The 20,173-nt window shown below is 42.0% G+C and overlaps 2 protein-coding genes across 3 annotated transcripts; one reads left to right on the forward strand and one right to left on the reverse strand.

Moving 5' to 3' along the window:
* Positions 1-948: 948 nt before the first annotated feature.
* Positions 949-7,828, forward strand: LOC307002674 (crystal protein). The gene is made up of 8 exons (XM_079620513.1): positions 949-1,836; positions 2,905-3,106; positions 3,196-3,329; positions 3,402-3,529; positions 5,404-5,522; positions 6,550-6,690; positions 6,902-7,074; positions 7,172-7,828. The coding sequence occupies exons 1-8, from the start codon at positions 1,144-1,146 to the stop codon at positions 7,622-7,624; spliced, it is 2,043 nt and encodes a 680-aa protein (XP_079476639.1). The 5' UTR covers positions 949-1,143; the 3' UTR covers positions 7,625-7,828.
* A 921-nt stretch (positions 7,829-8,749) lies between these two features.
* Positions 8,750-19,733, reverse strand: bbs10 (Bardet-Biedl syndrome 10). 2 transcript variants are annotated; one of them, XM_079620514.1, is made up of 3 exons: positions 19,673-19,733; positions 19,111-19,280; positions 8,750-10,904 (listed from the first exon to the last, which is right to left on the reverse strand). In XM_079620514.1, the coding sequence occupies exons 2-3, from the start codon at positions 19,278-19,280 to the stop codon at positions 9,371-9,373; spliced, it is 1,704 nt and encodes a 567-aa protein (XP_079476640.1). In that variant the 5' UTR covers positions 19,673-19,733; the 3' UTR covers positions 8,750-9,370. The 2 variants fall into 2 exon arrangements, with proteins under 2 accessions (XP_079476640.1, XP_079476641.1); XM_079620515.1 differs by lacking the exons at positions 19,111-19,280; positions 19,673-19,733 and adding an exon at positions 16,678-16,798 and having other exon boundaries at positions 8,756-10,904.
* Between the last annotated feature and the right edge of the window lie 440 nt (positions 19,734-20,173).

A 20,173-nucleotide genomic window follows, 5' to 3' on the forward strand; every position in this document is an offset into this window, starting at 1 on the left:
TTCCTGATGATTTTACCGTAACCATGGAAACGAGTGTACGTATAGCACACTGTAGGCCGTGAGTGAGAACATATGAGTCACAAGTTACGAATTATGTTTGGAAGTATTTATTTTTCTGAGTAATCAATCAGCAGTGCTCTATTAGTGCATGAGTAATGTGTCATCCATTTTTGTAGGATGTACACACACCTAGGTTAATTATACATAAGGATGTCAGAGATGAAGAACATGAGAAATCTGTTAAAGAATCTAGTTTAAAATTAATGAGTAAACTTATTTTAAGAGTCATCTTTGCATTCGTGTTTGTTTCTTACACCTCTGAAAAATGTTTAAACAATTTTCAATTAAAATTCAATTCAATTAAAAGTAATTTAAAGGGACAGTTCACCCAGAAATGAAAATCCTGTCATCATTTGCTCACCCTCAAGTTGTTCCAAACCTCTATTAGTTTCTCTCTTCTGCTGAACACAAAAGAAGATATTTTGAAGAATATCGGTAACATTTACTGGTGCCCATTGACTTCCACAGTATGGAAAAAAAGAGTCAATGTTAGGTTACCAACATTCTTCAAAATATCTTCTAAAAAACTTAAAAAAATCTCAGTTCAGGCTATATTAGTATGAGACTTACTGATCTAAGGAGGTAACTGAGACAAGACAAATTACATATTACATGATAAAAAAGGTTTTTTTTTTTTTTGCATTTTGTAATTTGTTATACATTGAAAATTAACTTTATGTGATTCTGTTGTATATAAATATACTAAACATTAGCTTACAGCATGGCCTGTGCATTTACCATATCCTGACCTCTCACTGCCTGTAATCTGATTTGTTTCACAATAGCGCTCTTGTGTGTGAGAGAGACTGAAATGTTTGTGACATTTTAACTCATTGATGTCACGTGAAATTCAACAGGCGCACAAGACAGAGTCCGATTCCTCTACATACTCTCTGCTTGCAGATTAAAGACAAATCACAGTTACAGACGGCAATAACTGGGAATCTACAGCACAACACTTTCTGCAAGCATCTGTTTGTGGATCTGGGCAGCTGAGATTCTTCTTTTGAAATGAGTGGAACTAAACTAACTCTATCTTGATTGGCTCTCTGAATCTACACCTCAGTTTGAAAGGCCATCACGATGTCGTCTGCTACTATATTGATTGTGGTTACGTTACTTTCAATGATGCCAATTGTTAGAGGAAGACAAGAAAGTGAAACTCAACAAAAGACCTTCTATGTACACACAACTGGGACTCGGACCATGATGTTTAACATCCCAAATACTGAACAAAATGAAGTACATGAGAGATTGGATGACGTTTTTCTAGGTGAGTCTTTAAACGCTCTTAAGAGTCTAGAATTATATGCTAGTACTGATGATTTTTCAAGAAACACAGTGGCTGAATCAAGTGATATCCATTCAGCAGCTGATTCCATAACAACCAGGACTGCATGTAATGAAAGTAATTTTGAAGATGATAATATTGTACACAAGGAGCCTGAGATGGATATTACTGGGCATGAAGACTTGAATAAAGTGGGATGTGATGGTGAATGCATAATTAATTCATTGGATAACACCTCTGATGGCCTGGGTGATACTGCTAGTGAAGATCCAGTGGTCATCACACATCTCGGGCGAGTTCGAGGCCGTACTTTGGACAAAGCTCATGTGTTTTATGGCGTTCCGTTTGCCGACCCTCCTGTGGGACATAAACGCTGGACTCCTCCTTCACCCGTGTCACCTTGGTCGTACACGTATGATGCCACATTTCCCCGTCCCGCGTGCATGCAGATGTGTGCTGGAGAGTTCTCTCGGCTGTGTCCTAAGGTATGCAACATTGTAATCATTACACATTTTAAAACCATCCACCTATTAAAATACAGTACATCTAGAGAAGTATCTGCATAGTGCACGCATAAAATATTCAGTGTTACAGCTGCTCATAATTAAGGTTAGAGGTTTTTTAAAAGATTAGTCACCCTGCACTGTTTATAAGCCTGAATATAAGTTATTATGACTTGGGCCTATAAGCAATCACCTACCTAGCAATGCCCTAGAAACTACACTGAAATTATGCATAATTGCATATAAACACATTTAGAGCATGTCATCAACTGCATAGCAACCACATATCAACATTCTAAGAAATGCTCAGAACAATTTAGCAACCACCTACCAACACTGTAGAAACCACATTGCAACATGCAAAGAAACATTCAGAGCACATCAGCAACGGCGTATAACACCACAAAGCAAAACACTAAGAAATGCTTAAAACACTTTAGCAACCACATAGCAATGCCCTGGCAACCACATAGAAACATCCTGGCAACCAGATAGCAATGCCCTGGCGACAACATATCAAAAAGATTTAGATGACTTTAGCAACCACATAGCAACATCCTGGTAACTACCTAGAAGCCACACTGCAACATGCTAAAAACACTAAAAAAAAATAGCAACCACATAGCAAAACCCTGACAACAAACTAACAATGCCCTAGCAACCACAATCCAACATGCTAAGAAAGACTCAAAACACTTTAGCAACCACATAGCAATGCCCTGGCAACTACATAGAAACCACACTGCAACATGCTAAAAACACCCAAACAACTTTAGGAATCACATAGCAACACCCTGACAACAATCTAGCAATGCCCTAGCAACCATATTCCAACATCCTAAGAAAGACTCAGAACACTTTAGCAACCGCATAGCAACATCCTAAAAACAATCAAGCAATGTCCTAGCAACCACATTACAACATGCTAAGAAAGACTAAGAACACTTTAGCAATCACATAGCAACACCCTGACAACAAGCTAGCAATATTAATCTAAGAAAGGTTTCTTACTGATGGTCTGAATGCTGATTATGCATTTACTGTACACAGGTTAGCGAGGACTGCCTATATCTAAATGTGTTTGTACCTGTGAGCGTCAACCTGGCGTTGCCGATAGTAACAGCACTACCAGTGATGGTGTGGATTCATGGCGGTGACTTCATCGCTGGCTCCGCCTCTAAACCTCTGTACGATGGCCGCTTCATCAGTAACTATAGCAACACAGTGGTTGTAAACATGGAATATCGTCTTGGTTAGTGAAAAAGCATTACATTTTCCATATTGGTGTGTGTGCCGACATCTGAATGAGCAAGTTTGTAAGATGTTGTGGTCAATGTTTAGGTGCATTTGGCTTCTTAGTCACAGGCAAAGATCCTGATAGCTCTGCAGTGGGGAATTATGGGATTCTAGACCAGCAGGCAGCATTGCGCTGGGTCCAAGAAAACATTGCAGCTTTTGGAGGAGACCCAAAAAAGGTATCAGAGCGCATGGGGGTGGATGAATGATCAGTCTGGACATCTAATTACTGTATATTTGCATGTGTGTAGGTTACACTGTTTGGCGAGAGCGCTGGAGCCCAATCAGTGTGTCTTCATCTAATGATGGAGAGCAGTGAGTCTTTGTTTAGACATGCAGCCATTCAGAGTTTACCATTCTCTTTGCCACTGAAAACCAGGTAAAGCACACATAAAACACTCTTAACCTCTTTCCCAAAACCTTGTCAGCTGCCTTGTGGCCTGCATGGAGCCAATCGGTTTGACATTAACATCTTGTTATTATAGAAAGCATATAGCACGCAAACAATTAATTAATTCTCTGTGAAGAATAAATGCAGTGCCGCCTTTGAGAATCTGAGCAAATCAAGGTAGCCTATCTTAGCGAATTTCTACTTAGGCCTACCTCTTGCATCGGTTGCACGTCTATGATGCCATGAACTCCTCTATAGGCAGCTTTTAGGTTTTGGAACGGTGAACTTGGGGCCGGTGGCAGAAACTGCTAAGAGTCTTAAAAGTTAGTCATCACGTTTTTTTCTTCATAACTTTGTCATGCCAGTTACATAAAAACGATTGGTCTAATTTGATACAAGACTGATTGCCCCTTGACTAACTGCTAGTTGGTTATACTATAGGTCTTAAAGTCCCCATGAAATCAAAATGGAAGTTTTTTGGCTTTTATGAATATGTTAGCCTTAAAGGTATAGCGGAGGATCTTTCCTAATTTTAGAAAAGACCCGCCCTCTCCAATTTTTTTTAAAAATGCACATGCGCAACACTCTATTTGCTCCCGAGAGGCAGGGCTAGCATCGCTAATCATAGCTTACATTAACTTTTACTAGCAGTGATTTTAAATGGATTTCTCCAAATAGCATGACAAACTTTACCTGTCTAGTAGAATCTTCGTGACTGCAGCGTCAGTGGGAAGCCCAACCTGTGCTTTTAGCGCCAACAGCGTGTGAAATATTCACCCAAAATCACTCTGGTCGTGTTTCTATATTCTGCGGCCTTTCTCTTCTTATCATACACTTTGTATACATTTTTTCTCTTTCAACCCTCAGCCATCACACATAATACACCTGAAAGTGCACATGCGCAGAAAGCGAAAACTATAGGGACGAGGGGACGAGCACGTACGACGGCCTTACGTAAACATATCACCAGAATGATTGACACTTAGGTGGACCAATAGTATAGACTACCCACCCGGAAAAAGAAAATCCTCCGCTATACCTTTAAGTTTATCTATAAGCTGGCTCCAAACAAAAAGAAGACAAAATTCGCATTTAGAAGATATAAGCATTCAAAACTTACAGTATCTCACTTCCGCCAATGGATCAATGATTTTGATGGCATCACGCTGCACTTCAGATTCTCTTCAGATTTTCTATCCAATCAAATGCTCTCTGGGATCTAAAGTGTCCCGCCCCCCGTTGAAGCTGCGGCTGAAAACGGTCACTTGTTCACAACTTCACACATTTACTATTTTCTACATAGTGAATGGCACATAGTGTACTATATAAGGGAACGATTCAGACAGTGTAAATATGCTTTCCAGTGGGGCGAATTAAGTTTTGCAGGTTTTACGTCAGTGTGACCCGAACTGCCGCAGCTCCGTTCCAGAGACACGATAAGATAGCACAGAGTGGATCATATGCGCGAGTTGGCGCATACCACAAAACATATCGGATCCAGTTGAATTTTGCACAGAATGCTATTGTAAAACTAAACGCTATTGACTACTTAAAAAAAAGGGGGAGGAGCTGTTCGATATGTCCCGCCCTGTCGGCGTGGAAATTACAACACATTGAATGAAGGCACTTCAGTGGGCCTTTAAGATACAGACTTAACATAATGGCTATATGTTTATGCAACTGGACCCTGATTTTACCAAGTGCAACAAGTTCCTGGATGTTGGAATGTTGTTCCAGGATCAATAAAATATGTTGTCTTACTTGGCAAAATCACATTGACCGTTTAGAACAGAGCCTTAGCCACCTGAGATAATACAGAAATTATGATGACGCTGATAATAATGGTGATTATTATGTTGTAGATGGGATGCTGTGAAACTGGGCTGGGATTTTGCTAAACAAACTAATTGCTCAGCATTTGATCTGCCCTGCCTGCGCTCTCTCAGTTCACATGTTGTACTCAACGCCCAGGTTAAAACAGGTACATGCATACTTACATTGTTGTTACATTGAGTTGTTAATGTTAACGAAAACTATATACAAAAGTTTTCATTAATTTAAATAAAATAGTAAAATTTTAAGTAAAAAAGTAAAATATAAAATTTTAAATGAAAAACTTAAAAAACTTTAATTAGAAATGTTGCCTTGGTAACTGACTGAGAAAAAATTTAAGTTGAAGGTTAGCAAACTTAAAACCATTAAAAAACATTTTCAATACTTGAAATAAAATAAACATTAACTGAAATACAATAAAATTTATAAAAGTTCAACTTATTTCTCATTTAAAATAAAAATAAATAAAAACTATATAGACATATTTAAAAATAATACTACAATTAACTAAACTAAAATCAAACGACTAACTAAAATGAAAATGAAAAATAGTAAAATATAAATTAAATATAAATATAGTATCACTGATACTAAAATACCTCAGTGATTCTAATAAAATAGGAATTAGAATTGAATTGGAATAAATATAAAAAATGACAAAAGCACATAACAAAATAACTAAAACTTTAGCTAAAATGAAATACTGAAAAATAAAAGCTAATTCAATATATGAATAAATACTATAATAGTATATAAATAATATTGAAATAACACTGACTCATACATGTTACACACGGACTCATACAGACACAGAATTGAGGGGTTTGCATAATCCTGATTGGGTTTATTTTGCTTTATCCCTCTTAATACACAGCTATTTGCCAAATAAATTAATAAATGAACATTAAATATTAATTTATGCAGAATTTATTTTATTATGTGAACAAAAGCATATGGTAATACTGTATGGTTTTATCTGGGACGACATTCAAATATACAATTTAGTGAACATTATATAAAAATATAATGCATAATGTTCCAATTGGCCAATTAGAATCAAGGATTTCAGGGAGCCATGTAATAAATGCATCAGACAAAAATATCAGACATCTATCAGACATATACTGTACAAACACTGAAATCATTCACCTAAAATCTAATTCTGTCTTTTGAAGGTTCTAAGATCATCAACCCCTTCCATTTCCTAGAGGTCTTTGAGACATGGGGGCCATTCATTGATGGAGAGCTTATCCAGGAACAGCCAATCACAGCCTTCCAAACAGGCAACTGGCAGAGTTACAAGCCTGTTATTCTAGGTTTCTGATACTTTATATATACTCCAACAACAACATCAGCACATTCTGGGTTAAATACACATAGATCTAATTACTATAGAAAATAACTGCTGTGGGACAAATTCAACCAAAGCTTACATTGTATTTAACCATTCTATTTTACATTGTATTTTAAATTATTATGTACGATTTTCATCGTTTACCTTTGTGAGTTTTCTGGTCTGCACTGTAGGTACAACCTCTGAGGAAGGCGTAGTCTTTGTGTACGGCACTTTCAACCAGTCTGTGTCAGTGCTGGAATGTTTGCTCTACACTGTCGCCATTTTTAAGCAACATGCGTTCAGAATTCTGCACAAATACATTCCCTTCTACCGAAACCAGGACAGACGAGTAATGCTTTCACAGGTAAGACTTCAGCATCCTATAAACAGCACAAGACAGAGGTTTGGGTTAGGCATTATATGTTCTTACAATGTTGGGCTTTGGGCCTTTATTTTTGCAGATTGTGACCGATTATGTGTTCCTGTGTCCGGCTCGATGGTCTGCTCGTTCTGGAGTAAGAGCTGGTGGATCTGTTTGGTTGTATGTATTTGACCATGCTCCATCTGACCCCAACATATGGGCGGGGCTTCCGTTCTGCTACAATCACACCTGCCATGGGGCGGAGCTTCCCTTTCTGTTTGACTCCGCCCCCAGCACAAACTTCACACTTACACCTCAAGAGAGCCTTCTGGCCAATCGAATGGCGTGCCACTGGGGAGCGTTTGCCCACACGGGGGACCCAAATTCTCGAAGTGAACAGACACACTTTTGCAGAAAGCAGAGGCTCGCTGTTTGGCCACGGTACACGGCTACAGAAGACTGGCCCATCCTGAACCTGACTCTACAGTCACACCCACAACACGGGGACAGGGACCATTTCTGTGACTTCTGGGACCAGCTGGACATCTATTGAGACACACAAGATCTTGGCTCTGACCGCATCTATCTAAGTCTAATATCTAACAATTTTGACAAACGTTTGACTCTACTCATACATATATAATAATCAGTGACAGGGCCAGTACTATATTAACAAGATGTTATGTTTAAAGTACATTACCATGCATGTACCAAGATGTTATTTTTAAAGTACAAGTCTCTTTTAAAGTAACAAATCAACAAACAAAAACAATGATATTGTGAAATATATTATTACAATACATTATAACTGCTTTTTATATATATTTATATATTATATATATATTATGCTATTTTAAAGGTTACAGGTTTAAATGCATCCAAGTTAAAAAAATTAAAAAATACTTGCATTTTCTTACAACATACATTGTATCACCGATTTTCCTGTCTGAAACTCGGTAAATAAACGTCCATTACCATAACTGAATTTCAGCTCCGGAGGCTTCCTATGCGCTTGATACACACAGTGATAGAAACAGTAACAATGGTGTTGGTTTTTCCGTATCAATTCGAGAGTAAGTCCTTATTATTTTTGAAGTGTATACAAAATGGACTTGCTTTCGCAGCACAGAAAACAGCATCTTCTTGTAATTTAGAGCAAAATTAATTCATGCAAATTTGTTACATTGTTACGTAGGTATGTAGACTGGAATTACTGACGACTCGTTTCGGCAGTTCAGAATCGATTCTTTCTTATAGGAGACAATATCTTTATCTGTCGTTCACTTTGATCTTCAAAACTTTACATTTTACATTCACAAACAGCTATATTACACACCGCATGAAAGGTATAATATTTGAAAAATAATATATTTATAATTTATTCCTGGGTTGGCAAAGCTGAATTTACTGCATTAGTATTTAGTGTCACATGATTCTTCAGATTTGGTGATCAACATTTCTTCTTATTATCAATACTGAAAACAGTTGGGCTGCTTAATATTTTTGTGGAACATTTTTCAGGATTCTTTGATAAATAAATAAAAAACCCTATTTATTGGAAATAGATATATTTTGTAACATAATACATGTCTTTACTGTCACTTTTGATCAATTGAATGTGTCCTTGCTAAAAAGTATGAATTTCTTTCCAAAATAATTTTACTGACCACAAACTTTTGAATTATACTACTTTTATTGGCTTAATTTTTTTAAAAACCACTGTTTTACTTCTACATTAGCCAACAATGATTTCAAACTTTTTTTTAAACTAATTGAAACAATTTTGTATTTCAGTGCATATAGAACTGTTTTACAAATATTTAAAGTTGCAACAAACACATTTCTATAAATATTCTATTTGAACATAATGTTCAATAGAATATTTTATATAAATAAATATAATACATAAAGATATCTGGATTCTTAAGAAACACTTAAGAATGTCTGAATGTTTTTGCATTATATAACAATATATCAAACAAAGTGGCATTAAAAGAAAAAGAAAGAAAATAATTAGTAGGCTTTAAATGCAGCTGTTCTGCAGGGACATCTAATAAAAATGACCAGGTGGTTTAAAGTCATTGCAAAAAGGGCTCAAATATTTTAAGTTAGTTCTGAGAAAAGGTTTAGCAGCATTTGTTTGCAGATGCCACTTGGTATTATTTATGTATGTAATGCAAGAACATGTTTTTAAGCGTCCAATACTTTTTGGAGCCACTTCGTTCAGATGGCACAGTGAATAGAATTTACACACAAGATTATAGGCTTGGCTATTCAGTGCGGCTTAAGCATCTGTTCTTTAAGTGGAGTTTGAGTGCTCCTTCATTCCTTCCTCCTCTTCCTCATCCTCTTCAGAGTGTGTTTGTGGGCCGGTGCGTAATGGAGAGCGGGTGTGTAAAATAGCCCCTACACATAAGAGTCTGTGCAAGCACTGCAACACAGAAACAACCAGCTGCTGTTTACCACTGACCGACTCCAGACACGGTGCCAATTCAGAGCTCTCACTAAACCCGAGCCCAAACTTTAGGTCTGGCGATTTGGCCCTGTCCAATTGCTTAAGATCACTTAAGAAACATGTCTGGATATTCAAGAAGCTTCTTTGGTTGTGAGAGTATAAAGTTCTAGGCACACACAACAAAGCCTCTGCCAGCAGCCTACAGCACTCTGGGTCACCACAGTTACGTTCGTTCAGCAGGAAATGATGTAGCAAGAACTCAAACAAGCCACCAACGGGAAGCACTCCACCTCCACACATAATTCCACCCCACAGGTCTTGAGTTGAAAGCGTGCTTTGTGATTGGTCGGCAGCAGGAATGGAGCTTTGAAACGTCCGAGACAGATGCTGCAACATCGCAAACACACCTTGGCTCACACACACAGTCTGGTCAAGCAATCCTGGTGCTGGTGCACAAAGGACAAGTGTGTGTGTGTGCAAAACCGTTCCCAGACAGGCATAGCGATGCCCACCAAGTTGCACGCGTCTACAGTACTTTAGCGTCATGAGGTGTTGAAGAGGTGGATGAGAGAGTGTTTCTGCAGCACTGATGTTGGAAAGCAAGTCCAGCTGGGCCGAGTCGACAAACTCAAGTAGAGCGATGTGGTTCAGTCGAGCCCATTGCACCACACTTTCCGGCTGCTTCACGGATGAGAGCAGCACATGCACCTGTGAGTCTAATAAACTCAATAACTTTTGCTTCATGATGCTCTCTGTACGGTGCAGCCAGTCTTGTTGAACGCATATGGATATGTTGTCACCTGCGGTATCAATAGTAGGCCCAAAACTCTCATATAAAATGAGTGCTTTTACTGGTCCTTGCAGTTCAGTCCAGACCGACCAATCACGAGTCACAACCAGGCCTTCAATCACCTCCGAGGAGCCAATAGGAAGTCCTGTCACTGGCGTATGCAGTAAAGAGAAGTGCGAATGTATGAATGAGATTGTTTCTACTGCGTCTTGATCTCGACTGACTTTGTGGTAGAACTCACACAGGACTCGTTTCAGTATTTCAGCCTGGCCAATCGCCACTCTTCCAGAAATATACCCGGCGATCAATAAATCAAGGATGCTGCCCTCCCGTTTGTAACTATGGCGACTACAGCACAATGAGGCATATGGGGTAATTTTGTGTATTATGGCTTCATCCAACTCCTTCCGGCCGACAGCGAGAAGGCGATTAGCAAGATTTCGGAGGCCAGGGCCGGTCCAAGATCCCTTGCGGTGCATGTGGGCAGAGTTCTGAATTCCTCGTAAAAGTGCGGCCAGCAGGAGAATGAATGACTTTGTGCCGTCTCCAGTAGCTTTAGCATGTGCACACATGCAGTCCAACACCATCCTAAAGAACAAAGACAACAAAAATATGCTGAATAAATCCACATCATTGTCATTTAATAATAATTCATACATAAACCCTGAAAAATGTCAGAACTGTTAGTTTCTCTCTATTTTTAGGCTTTTAAATATGAATACATATATTTTACATATTTATTTTCATACTAGACTTGCCCTAAAACCCTACATTTAATAATATATTAACAATATAATTCTATCTTTCTATGTATCTCTCTCTCTCTCTCTCTCTCTCTCTCTCTCTCTCTTTTTAAATATATAACGTAAAGATATATAATATATAGATACATACATAGACGATAGACAAACAGATAAATACATAAGATAGATGATAGATAGACAGACAATAGATAGACAATTTTTTATTATTTTTATCGATTAAATGAATCAAGTGACAGTACTTTTACCTTGTTACAAAAAATCTATTAATGTTAATCTATCTAATTAATTTATCTAATGCTGATCTTTTGAACTTTCTATTCATCAAATAATCCTGAAAATAATGTGTCATCAATATTTTCAAAAAAATATTTAGCAGCACAACGGTTTTCAAAATTTATAATAATAAGAAATGTTTCTTGAGCAGCAAATCATCTCTGGTTACTTGCTATGTTCTCTGAATAGGGAACGAGACGCTGCGGATAGCGCAGTGGGATATTCTCTGAATGTGCCGATTGTCTGAAGCCCTATAGAATCACGCCAATTCATTGTCTGATGGCGTCCGCGCGACATGGCTCCACCCCGACGCTCTTACGTTGCATCATTACATATTCGCGCACGCGCGCCATCTGCTCCTCAGATTCCTCTGCCGAAAAGCAACTGTCAGCAGCACGAGGAGCTTGGCCGCTAACGCAGCGTCTCGTTCCCTATTCAGAGAACATAGGTTACGCAAGTAACCAGAGACGTTCTCTTTCATAGGTTCAATCAACGTTGCGGATAGCGCAGTGGGAACGGACTACCAAACTCGCCAAGCTAGAGCGCTTTTTATGACTGGTAGATGAAAGAGACAACAACCAAGATGAGTTCAAACAGAAAGAACCTGGGAACCCGGGGTCATGTCAAGATCCAAGCTATAGAACCTTACAAAAGTGTGCGGAGAGGACCAGCCTGCCGCAACACAAATATCCTCCAAAAGTGCTCCTCTAAAAAAGCTTGAGAAGATGCCACACCTCTGGTGGAATGTGCTCTAATGCTAAGAGGTGAAGACAAGCCACGCACCTCGTAAGCCAGCGAGATAGCCTCTGTGACCCAGTGAGAAATCCTCTGCTTTGATGCAGCAAGCCCACGGCGGCTAGCACCGAAGCAAACCAGAAGCTGGTTAGATTTCCTCCAACCGCCTGAGCGGTCTACATATATCTTAAGAGAACGAACTGGGCAGAGCAAGTTAAGCTTCCTATCTTCCTCAGAAGAAAATGGAGGAGGGTGGAAAGCGTTAAGGTTAACTACCTGTGAGCGGAAAGTTGTGGAAAGAACTTTGGGGACATACCCTGGTCTCGGGCTCAAGGAAACTTTGACCAGGCCAAGGGCAAAGTCCAAGCAAGACTCGCTAACAGAAAGAGCTTGTAAGTCTCCCACCCGCTTTAATGAGGACAACGCTAACAAAAGAGAAACCTTGAAAGTCAGAATCCTCTCCGGAGCTGACTCCAAGGGCTCAAAGGGGGCCTCCGTCAAACCCTCTAGGACAACAGAAAGGTCCCATGAGGGAACTCTAGGGGAGCGAGTCGGTTTCAGGCGCTTCACCCTACGCATAAAGGCAGAGACTAACCTTAATTTACCCAGGGGAATCTCATCCTATTCCCTATGTGCTGCAATAGCTGCGACATAAACTCTGAGAGTGGAAGCAGCTGCTCCAGCAGCAAACTTCCCCTGCAGGAATTCCAGTACTGAACCAACAGGGCAGTTAACTGGGCTCCTATCATGTGCTAAGCACCAAGTCTCAAAAACCTTCCATTTGGAAGAATATAGTCTCCTTGTAGAAGGGGCTCTGGCACTCGCAATGGTCTCCTGAACGTCAGTTGGGAGATCAGAGCTTAATGCTAACGGCCTCTGATCGGCCAAACATACAGCTTCCACGTGTCTGGGTGAGGATGCCATATCCTGCCCTGCAGCTGGGACAGCAGATCTTCCCTGACCGGGATCCTCCAGGGGGAAGATTCCAGCAGGGGAATTAGCTCCGAAAACCATGGTTGAGATGGCCAGAACGAAGCTACCAGGAGGAGGCGGACTCCGCTCTCTCTCACCCTGGCCAAGACCGCCTGGATCAGTTTGATGGGCGGGAAGGCATAGAGTTTCTGCGTTGGCCAAGGGTGAGGGAACGCATCTATCCCTAATGGGGCCGGGGGACTGAGGGAGAACCAAAGCGGGCATTGGGACGACTCTTGAGATGCAAAGAGGTCCACCTCCGCCTCTCCAAAAACCTCCCAGATCAGGGCCATCGTCTGGCGGTTCAACATCAATTCTCCCGATCTGAGTTTCTGTCTCGACAGAAAATCTGCTGCGAGGTTCAGAACCCCTGGGACATGAACCGCTCTTAGAGATAGGAATCTGCTCTGAGACCACAGGAGAAGGTGAAGCGCATGCCTGTCTAGGGTGCGCGACCGAGAACCTCCCTGCCGGTTCACATGAGACACCACTGCCATGTTGTCTGTTCTGACAATGACATGGTGTCCCTCCAGAAGAGGGAGAAAATGATGCAGAGCCAGAAAAACGGCTCTTAACTCCAGGCAGTTTATGTGCTAAGAGAGAGCCTCGCCAGTCCAGACCCCACACGCTGGTCTGCCCTCGAAAACTGCTCCCCAGCCGGTGAGAGAGGCATCCGTCGTAATCATCTGGCGACGAGATACCGCACCCATGCTGACCCCTTTCCGAAGAAAAAGAGGGTCCCGCCAAACTGACAGGGCTCGAAAGCAACTGCGCGATACCTTCAGTAGGCGAAGGGTTGACCCATAGGGCCGAACCCCTGAGAGCTTCACCCACCACATGAAGGGTCTCATGTGGAGTAGGCCCAGCGGTAGCACGGAGGAGGCCGCAGCCATAAGGTCCTGCGGCAGGTGCCCACAGACACATGATGGCCTAGCAAAAACCAGCCAAGCATGTCGTGAGGCTGGAAATCCGTGCAGGAGCCAAGCGGGCCTGCATGTAGGGGTGGGAGATATTGACAAAAATGAATATCTCAATATTTTTTTCCAATATCTCTATATGGATATTCAGACGATATTTTTGCAATCCTACAAAGAAATGTGTGCAAACAGGCAAAGAAGGTCAAGTTGGTCTTTTGACTTGCTGCATTTGACCTATCATTGTTTAGAATTACTAGTACATAAAGATATGAGACATTATTGATTTAAACATGAACCCAGTTACTGTACTAAATATTTATTGTAATACAAGAACAGTGCTTTTTCAGTACAATATATGTACGTAATAAATTAACTTTGTGCTTTGCAAATAGATGGTTCACAAAATTCACGGTTTGTTTCGATACGATACAGTGATGTATGTTTTCGATACAGCAAAAAAAAAAAAAAGCCAGATAAATGTCCTATTTATTAAAATAAAAAAAATTCTGGAACTTTTTTTGGAACTTTTAGTTTTATAAATGGGGGTCATCTTTGAAGGATGAACAAATAATGTTTTGGTCATCATCACATTAAAAATAACATTTAAATATGATAATATTTGAGTTTTGAATTGCTGGAAAAAGATGTGTGATGTAGGCCTACCTGAAGGCATTTTACCATTTCTGCCAAACTTCCATGGTTACAGTTAGTGTTACTATATTAAATCCATGGTGAATGTTGCTGATCTGTGAACTTAAAGCCTATAACTAGTTCATTCATGGCAAAATGTTTCTCCTGGTTTCAACGTTTGATCCGTTAATAACAGAGAAATGTGAATGCTTCTCACTAGATCTCGCAGTGATGTTATTACTTCAGTGGCGAATTAAAATGTTTTCTCTGGATCTCTTAGCGCAGTGTATAACAGTGTCGCTTCATCACGATTCGGCTCGCGCTGCACTGACATACTGACATTGATGGTCCGAACTGATAAAGTGTCCGTGAAGCACAAAATAATAGCGCAGTTTCGTTCCGCTTTTATTACATTTGCCCAGAGGTTTGCCATTGATGTTGTGCAACGTTATGGTGGTTGCGCCAGCGCGGATTTTGGTCGGCAGGAAAAAATGGTCCAACGAATCGTTCGGTTTGTATGCGTACCGAACCGAAAGCCTCGTACCGAACGGTTCAATATGAATACGTGTACACCCCTATTTGCAAACAGTATTTGCACTATTAGTAGACTAACAACAATGTGACTACCCATTTACTAGAAGTTAAAAGAAGCCCTGTTCGTAGGCTATTACGGTGGATCTCTTGGGAAAATGTATTCCATCTTTTGGACTCATCATTATGCAACGCAATTTTCTAATGATGCAATGACAAAACTCGCCACTTGAGGACGCCACAGACATTTAAGAAAAAACTTTTTAATTTCAGACTTCAGTTTTCCGCAAACAACGCATATGTTGCCTTTTCTATCAGCTATTTCATTAATCGTTCATCGGCTTTACTCTTAACGTTTTTGGATCGTTGCTTCAACCTAAGAAACGTCATAACACACAGGTAAGAACTCCGTAGTTATATTGCAAATTAGTAGCAGCAATTACTCTTGTGCAATTGAGGAACGATCGTGATTTTGTACAAAAAACCCCATAAAATACAGTCAAGCAAACCCCATACAGTATTAAAATCGCTACATATCATAGTTTAGAAGGTTATAGTGTGTGTTATTTGTTTTCTCTTTAACTTCCTTCAGCTCTTTTCATGTTTGGGGGGTCGGATTGTACAAATTACGAAATATTCGATATCCCAATTTTGCATATCGTCCAGACAACAATTTGGATATTATCGTCTAAACGATATATCGCACACCTCTACCTGCATGAGAACGGTATCCATGATCCCCCCCAAGAAAACGGTGCTTTGAGCCGGATCAAGAACACTCTTCTCCGAGTTCAACCTCAAACCGAGAGACTGGATATGACTCAGAACGATGTCTCTGTGGTGGGCCACTAGCTCCCTGGACTGGGCTAAAATGAGCCAATCGTCCAGGTAATTTAGAATATGGATGCCCTGGAGCCGCAATGGGGCCAGAGCTGCATCCATGCACTTCGTGAATGTCCTCGGGGCCAGAGAGAGGCCGAAGGGATGGACCCTGTACTGGAATGCCCTTTCTCCAACGGCGAACCTGAGGAACTGTCTGTGTCGCCGTACAACCTGGATGTGAAAATAAGCATCCTTTAGGTCTACCATCACGAACCAATCCCCTGGCCGAATATGAGATATGATAGCTTTCAGCGTCAACATCTTGAATTTCCCTTTGTAAAGGGCGAAGTTCAGTCGGCGGAGGTCCAGTATGGGACGCAAACCGCCGCCCTTCTTCGGGACCAGGAAATAACGGCTGTAAAAGCCCCGCTCGGTTTCCCCTGGAGGGATCTCCTCTATTGCTCCTTTGAGAAGGAGGGAAGAGATTTCCTGCTGAAGTACAGAAGCCTGAGTGGCGCTGTCTACTACAGTAGGAAAAACCCTGTTGAAACAGGGGCGATTGCGGCAAAACTGAAGAGTGTAGCCGAACCGAATTGTACGAAGAACCCAAGACGATACCCCTGGAAAGTGCTCCTATTCTGGAAGGAAATGAGATGTTGGAAGAGGGATGTTGAAATGAGATGTTGGAAGAGGGATGTTGTAATGCAGACGACATACCTGAGTGAGGGTGCCGTGTTGACGTTCCTGGGGTAAAGAAGTTGACTGTGCAGGAGGGCCCTTGGCGTCCTGGCACGTGATGGGAGGCATCGATGCTGGGGTCATGGTGACCAGGTCCGCCTGCTCTGGAGGAAAACGGAAAGTGCCTCAGAGGATGCGGCCGGCAGTTATAGAGAGTGTGGGGGGTGAGGGGAGAGAGCAGAAAGTGTCTCCTTCCTCCCGCACCGGACTGAGTAGAGATGGTGAAAAATGGCCTGCACTTCGAGACACTCTGAGTGGCGAAGGTGACAGGGCAAGGAAAGGAGAGCTGGGAGGTGGGCAGAAGCGCTTGCGCGGTCTGACCCAACCTTGAGGAAGCAGAGGAGCTCTCCTTTTTCCGACCGGAAGGTCAGGAATGGCTCTGGGCCGCCGGAGCGGTCGGTTTGTCGGACCGCTTCATCTGGAGGCGCTTGTGATGGGGAAACGGGCGACCGCGGGCTCCCCAAACCGCGGCAGGTGGGGGATGCCCCGGTTCGCTCCTTCTGGAAGAGAACTCCGGTCTATGAGAGGGACGTTCTCTGGGTCGCACCGGGGAGGGAGCAGAAGGTTCCCTAGCCCTCCTGGGCATGAACTGTCTGAACGCAGCCGATTGGGATTTGGAGGAGCGGAATTTCTCAACCACTGTGTTGACCGCCTCACCAAATAACCCCGTTTGAGAAATGGGGGCGTCCAAGAGGAAAACCTTCTCTTTGTCACGGATCTCCGTGAGATTAAGCCACAAGTGGCGCTCCACCGCAACGGAACCAGCCATAGAGCGACCTATAGCGCGTGCGGTATGCTTGGTGGCTCTTAAGGCTAAATCCGTAGCCTTACGAAGCTCCTTGACCGCCTCAGGGGTCACGCCGTCGCCCTCATCCATTTCCTTCAGGACATCCGCTTGGTAGGCCTGAAGAATGGCCATAGTGTGCAGGGTCATGCCTGCCTGCCCAGCCGCCATGTAGGATTTTCCAATGAGAGAGGAAGTAGTCCTACATGCTTTAGAAGGGAGGAGGGGGCGCGACTTCCAGGACGGCGCAGACGACGGAGCAAGATGGTCGGCTAAAGTCTCCTCAATCGCCGGAATGGCGGAATAGCCCTGTTCCACAGAACCTACTAGGTTGGTGAAATCAGCAGCTGGTGCATTAGTGAGGCGCGCAGAGAAAGGCTGCTTCCAGGATCTGGAGATCTCATGATGCAGATCACTGAAAAATGGCAGCTTCCTCCGTTGAGGCCTAGAATTAGGGCCAGTGAGAAGTCTCTCGTCGAGTTTCGACGACTGAGACTCACGGGGCTCGTCGGGCCAATCAATAGTGAGCTTCTCCGTAGCGCGTGAAAGCACGTCAATGAGCTCCGCGTAGGCCACAGTAGGCCGCGCTTCCTGGCCGCTCGGCGGGATAACCTCGTCGGCGAGAGTAGGCCCTAAATCCTCGGAGTCGGAAGCCTCGGTAAAAAGTATATCCCCCAGCCCGAAAGAAACCGCGTCGCGTGCTCCCGGGCTGGGGCGCAAATAATCGTGCGAAAATTCGACTGGCATGCCTCGCGCGTGCCGAGGGGAGGGAGGGAGAGAAAGAGCGGGGCTCGTCTGCTCGAACTCCACATCCTCAAGCTCTACATCCGAACCCCAAGCCGCGGATCCTCGAGAGGCCTCGGGAGCGCGACAGGGGAAGACGAATGATTCCCTCTCAAAGACCGCGAGCCGCGATTTGAGGGTTTTGAGCAACAAATTTTCACAGAATTTGCATTTAGACGATCCTATAACTGCCTCACGCGCATGTAAAAAACCCAAACATATAACGCACTTACTGTGTGGGTCGCCGTTAGCGATGTAACGAGCACATGGCGGAGTACAGCGTCTGTATTCCATGGCAACTTCACCGTAAGGAGAAACAGAGTTCCGCTTGAACAGTCGCAGAAGCGCCGAGAATAATCCTTTTTAGTTATAGTTGTTGTAGCTCAGAAAAATCTCGAGCGAAGGGCAAACGTGACCGCTTCGTTCTGAAGGTAGAGAAATCTGAGGAGCAGATGGCGCGCGCGCGAATATATGTAATGATGAGACGTAAGAGCATCGGGGCGGAGCCATGTCGCGCGGACGCCATCAGCCAATGAATTGGCGTGATTCTATAGGGCTTCAGACAATCGGCACATTCAGAGAATATCCCACTGCGCTATTCGCAGCGTTGAGTGAACCTATGAAAGAGAACAGCATATTAGAATGATTTGTGAAGGATCACGTGACACTGAAGACTGGAGTAATGATGCTAAAAATTCAGCTTTATACTTTACATTTTTAAATATATTAAAATAGAAAATAAAAAAGTGTATGCAGATTGGAATATGATTCAGCAAACAAAAACATACTCCAATCTTGCATTTATAAGCAATACTTTTATTTTTATTTTTTTAAGAGATAGGCACCTGGCTATCGGGTGCTCCAGGTGTAGTGCGCAGAGAAGGCGCTGTCCGTGTCTGCTAACGAGTGTTTCTCCGGTGTCTCGAGTGAACAACACACTCCCGCCGTCAGGTCCGAGACAGCGACGCACGACACACTCCAGCGCTGAGAGCACACACACACACTCCTCGAGCATCTGAACGGGGCACAACAAAAACAAGCAAGCACCTCACAGCAACATAGCAATGTATGCAAAGACACAAATTATACATCACATTTCCAACGAACTAGCAAACTTGTGAGCATTTATTAGCACATTTCTGATGCAGACAGATGCACAAGCCACCAACAAGTTCAGTGATTTTCGTCATATAACTATATAACACTGGATACAAGTTACGGAAGAAATAGAAAAAAAGAAGTCAATGAACTGAACCAAAACTATCCATGTCGTGCTCGAATCATAAAACTTAAAACAAAACTGAACAAGAAATAAAAGAGAATTAAAATTAATTTAAGTGTCATGATACAACATATAAAAAAGATCACTTAAACCTGTGTAAAAAGATCTTGAAATGATCAAAAAACCTTCTAATCCGGTGAGCATCCTCTCAAGCTTCATGCAGTATCCAGGCGACGCTCTTCTTCTACCATGTGTTGTTGTTTTTCCTGCCAGCATGGCGGAATATACTGACACCTAGCGGACAATATTAATGATATATGAAAATAAATAAAAATAAACATTTTAAATATATTTCATGCTTCCTTTTGCATATAAATTATTTTATATGATCCATAGGCTACAAACTGGCACATTTCATAATTTCAGTTTCAATAAAACCTGTTGAACTAAAATCCTAAACATTTAAGTCCTTTCTGCAGTAACAACTGCAATGTATATAATAATAACCAGTTCATTGGACTACCATTAAACTATGATGATATACACATTTTAAACACAAAAAATGCAAGTTTAATGAGTAAACGCTTTGCATTTCATTGAAATGCGCAATATCAAACCATGTGCAAAAGTAAAAACATACTATCCAATCGTTTCCATCAAGGACTAAACATTAAAAAAAGAACACA

This window comes from Phoxinus phoxinus (assembly GCF_949152265.1).
Source record: "Phoxinus phoxinus genome assembly, chromosome: 8".
In the NCBI taxonomy this organism is placed as follows: domain Eukaryota; kingdom Metazoa; phylum Chordata; class Actinopteri; order Cypriniformes; family Leuciscidae; genus Phoxinus; species Phoxinus phoxinus.